General features: G+C 44.7%; 1 protein-coding gene across 1 annotated transcript in view; it reads left to right on the top strand.

Moving 5' to 3' along the window:
* DPYSL3 (dihydropyrimidinase like 3) overlaps positions 1-3,954 on the top strand; it is a 124,113-nt gene that overhangs the window by 86,276 nt on the left and 33,883 nt on the right. Inside the window, exon 3 of the mRNA XM_019661429.1 lies at positions 2,345-2,529. Coding sequence (XP_019516974.1) covers positions 2,345-2,529 — 185 coding nt within the window. The remainder of the gene's footprint in view (positions 1-2,344; positions 2,530-3,954) is intronic.

Below are 3,954 nucleotides of genomic sequence, written 5' to 3'. Positions count from 1 at the left end.
ATTTAAGGTAGGTTAGACTAAGCTATGATGTTTGGGAGGTTAGGTGTACTGAATGCGTTTTCAACTTACCATATTTTACGATTTACGGTGAGTTTATTGGGATGTAACCCTATCATAAGTCGGTGGGTGTCTGTAATTTCCTCCAGTTGTTACATAGTTGTTTTCCTTTGACTGTTTGTGGAGAGCCTGCTAAGTGCAAGGCAGTTGTCTAAGTCACGGGACACATGCTCTTTCACCAATGGTAGATGCCAGTTGTACCCAAACCATCATGTACTCTTCCACCAGGGACCTTGTCGTCGCTCAGGGGAACTGAGAAATCTGTATACATGCAAAGGGCAGATCTAACATTACCAGATTATGTTACTGTCAAGTATTGCATTAGTAGAATAGATGAGATTTAGAAGAAGGAGAGGGTTATATAGGAGTAGGGCTGTGGGGAGCAGTACAATAGCTGATATTTGTTGAATTCTTTCGTACCTAACAGTGTTCTTTGGGCCTGACACCTATTAACATTTAATCTACACAACAACCCTATGGGTAAGGCATTTGTATTACATTTTTTTTTTTTTAAGATTTTTATTGGAGAATTGGGGGAAGGGGAACAGACAAGTTGCTGTCCTTTTGTTCAGCATCTTAGCTGTAGAGGGCAATGTCACTGGCCCTCATATGTGGGATCCGAACTGGGGTCCTCTGGCGTCCTAATCAGCTCTTAACCAACGTGCCACTCGTCCGGCCCCGTATTACATTTTACAGATGAAGGAATTGAGACCTCGTGAGGTCAAGTAACTTGGCCAAGGTTATAAAGCTCACAACTGGCAGAACCAAGATTGTACATCTTGACAGCCCTCATCCAGAGCAGATTCACACTCGTAACTATTAGGCCTGGCTGTCAGTAGACACTTGAGTTTGGAGGGGCAATGGAAGCTGAGCCTTCAAGGATTAGTGTGACCTTGGTGAGTTCGGTGGAGAAAAACGGGGAAGGCATTTCTGTTTCAGACTTGGTGTTGTACCAGTTGGCAAAATGGTGGAAATGCACACACGCACAAACACACACAGGCCCGGCAACTCTTCACGCCCTTGGTTCTCAGTTTCGCTCAGAGGAAAATCAGTGAGGGAGAAAAACAGGAACACAGCTGGCCAGTATCTGGACTAGGATGGGGTTACGATCAGAGGCTGCATATTTTCCACAGTGTGTTTTGAATTGTGGTGGCTTTGGAATGACCCAGTGGTGATGTGGTGAGGTTGAACTCTTAGAGATGTCAGGAACACTTTAGTTGCAGAAGTAAGATTTTGGCAGGCTAGTGCGGACTTCTTCCTGCCCCAACAGAGTGTCTTTGTTGGCTGGCTATGAACAAAAGGGGAGGCATTCATGCCACTGGCAGTGGGGCACATGTATCCATCCCCAAGGGTGGTCATGTTTAAGGACAACGTAGGGCTTACGAATCATAGTTCTACCTAGAATCCACATTGGACAGGTTTTGCTGGCCATTTAAGTCAAAGGTTGAAATCATATATAAACCAAGCAACATGGGATGGGCTATGAGGCGACATTGTGCCAAGAGTAGTTGTGTTTGTTACTTGTGTAGTGTGCCTTTGGCATATTCACTGGCTTCCCTCCCACCAGAGGCCCCCACTCTTCCTCCCTGGGATGCTCTTAAGCTTCCTGGGCAAAGGTGTGTCTGGTGGAGATTGTCATAATCATCTTCCTTCATTTGAAGCTTCTGTTGAGATGCTGACCCCACAAAAGCAGCTGGGGCTGGGTATCTGCTTCTTTGACTTCCTGCTTTTGAATCTGTCTTGAGATGTGATTTACAGATAAATTATCAGGGAAGGGTGGAATTGGGAGTGAAGACTGAGGTGCAAAACAACCGATTCCTCTTTTGTTAGGAGCACTCATGAACCCATTTAGACGATAGCTAAGTTCACATACCTGTTCTTTAAATAATTTATTACTTCCTACAGTCTCCTAACAGCTCATTGTTTTACACTCTTTTAATGCTTTTCCAAATGTTATTCCTCACCCTTAACTAAAATAAAGAACAAAATGAAAGAGATAATACAAACACTTATATTTTCAAAAATAATTTATTTCATACCCTATATTCCAGACACTATCAAACCGCTGGGGTTACAGTATTAAACCAGGACACATGGTTCCACCAAACCTCATGTTGGATTGTTTTTGTGTCTGTAAAAATGTTTTTTTGTGGATATCTACATTTATTTGTTTCTAGAATACTAAGCTTGTGAATCACCTGCAAAGACTACTTTGTAATCCTTATAATCCTATTTTTGTTTGCAAAGTCACTCTTTCAAATGACCAGTTGTGTCACTGTCTTGCCAGGCAAATTGGAGACAACCTGATTGTCCCTGGAGGAGTGAAGACCATCGAGGCCAATGGGAAGATGGTGATCCCCGGAGGCATTGATGTCCACACTCACTTCCAGATGCCCTACAAGGGGATGACCACAGTGGATGACTTCTTCCAAGGGACGAAGGCTGCCTTAGCGGGTGGTACAACCATGATCAGTAAGTCCCCCGACATCACACACCCCTGGTCCCAAGAAGCGAGTATTTAACTAATGCATTAACCACTGTGCTCTCTGATGATAATTTATACACTTCCCTTAAGACGCTGTATAGACTTCCTGCCTGATGGGACCTGAGATAAGCAGGTTGGAGTGAGGACATGGGCAGCTCCCCATCACTGCACAGAAGAGATTCATGAGGCTTATGGCCATGACAGCAGCTGCCTTCTCTTATTTGCCATAGCAGCAGCAGCTGGGAGTGCAGTGGATGGGGCATCAGAAATGATCACCTCTGGGCCCATCACTGGAGAACGTGGAATGAAAAATTTGGGGATAGTGAGAGAAAAGTTTTTTTCAGAACTTCCAACTTGGGTCAGAGGCAGGAGGGGCAGAGAACAACAGAGCAGAAGGTGCAAACGGAGTTAAGAAGCATCCTAGAGAGAACGATAACAGAGACTTACTGTTCTGGAGAAATCAGTGGGCTTCTAAGGCATGCAGTGTTGTCTGTGCTGTATTTTGATGAGTTTATCTTTCAGATGAGGCAAGCTGTGTGGATGGGGTGTTTTGTTTTGTTTTCTTTTTTCTGGTAACTATTGCAATTCCCAAGAAACCTAGAAACAGAAAGCCTCCCAGGGCAGTCCATCCTGTCCCAAAGGAATCCTGATGAATTGGGTCCACTCCCAGCCCCTGGCCCAAACTTGGTCAGCAAGAGCACTGTTTATTTTAGGACCCTATACATCCACCCAAGAACACAGCACAGCTGAGCTGTAGATTTCCTCACTGTCTTTTGCTTCCTTTTGACGGGAGCACCAGCAGGGGTTCAGCCAGTTGGGTGTGGAACACCAGGAAAATTGCATCAGGGCCATAAAAGGTGCAATTCAGGGAGACCAAAGCATGTCTCCAGCCAAAGGGAGGAAACCAGCTGACTTCTCAGCAGTGGCCTGCCCAGAAGGCCCTGGTGTGGGTCCAGACAGCAGTACTGGAGCTCCATGCATTTGCTTTCCGATAAGTGCACTTAGGCTGCTTGTGATAGAAGGCTGAGGAAATGAGTGGCCTTGGCTTGGCTTTCTGCCATCTGGCCAAGGAGTTGGGCTGGTTCAGCATTCTAGAGATGTGTATAATGCTTGGTCTTCTGCGTTAGAGAAGAGCAGGAAGGAAGTCGGAGTTCCAGGTGACAAGGGAGAGAAGCATACAAAGAACGACAAAGCGTACATGTCCTTCGTAGATCATTTAAAAACCCTAGATATGCAAAACGAAACAAAAAAACAACACAAAAAACAACCCGTCAATCCCACATCGCTGTTCCAGTTGGGCTATACATATGTTTTTCTCTTTAACAAAAATAGGATCATAATAGATGTACTGTGTTCTAGCCTGCCATTTTCACAAAATAATATGTCACGGATGTCTTTCCATTCATTTATTT

The sequence above is a fragment of the Hipposideros armiger genome, unplaced genomic scaffold (assembly GCF_001890085.2).
Source record: "Hipposideros armiger isolate ML-2016 unplaced genomic scaffold, ASM189008v1 scaffold_11, whole genome shotgun sequence".
In the NCBI taxonomy this organism is placed as follows: Eukaryota; Metazoa; Chordata; class Mammalia; order Chiroptera; family Hipposideridae; genus Hipposideros; species Hipposideros armiger.
The sequence above is the reverse complement of the archived record's forward strand: the minus strand, read 5'-3'. Positions and strand labels throughout refer to the sequence as shown.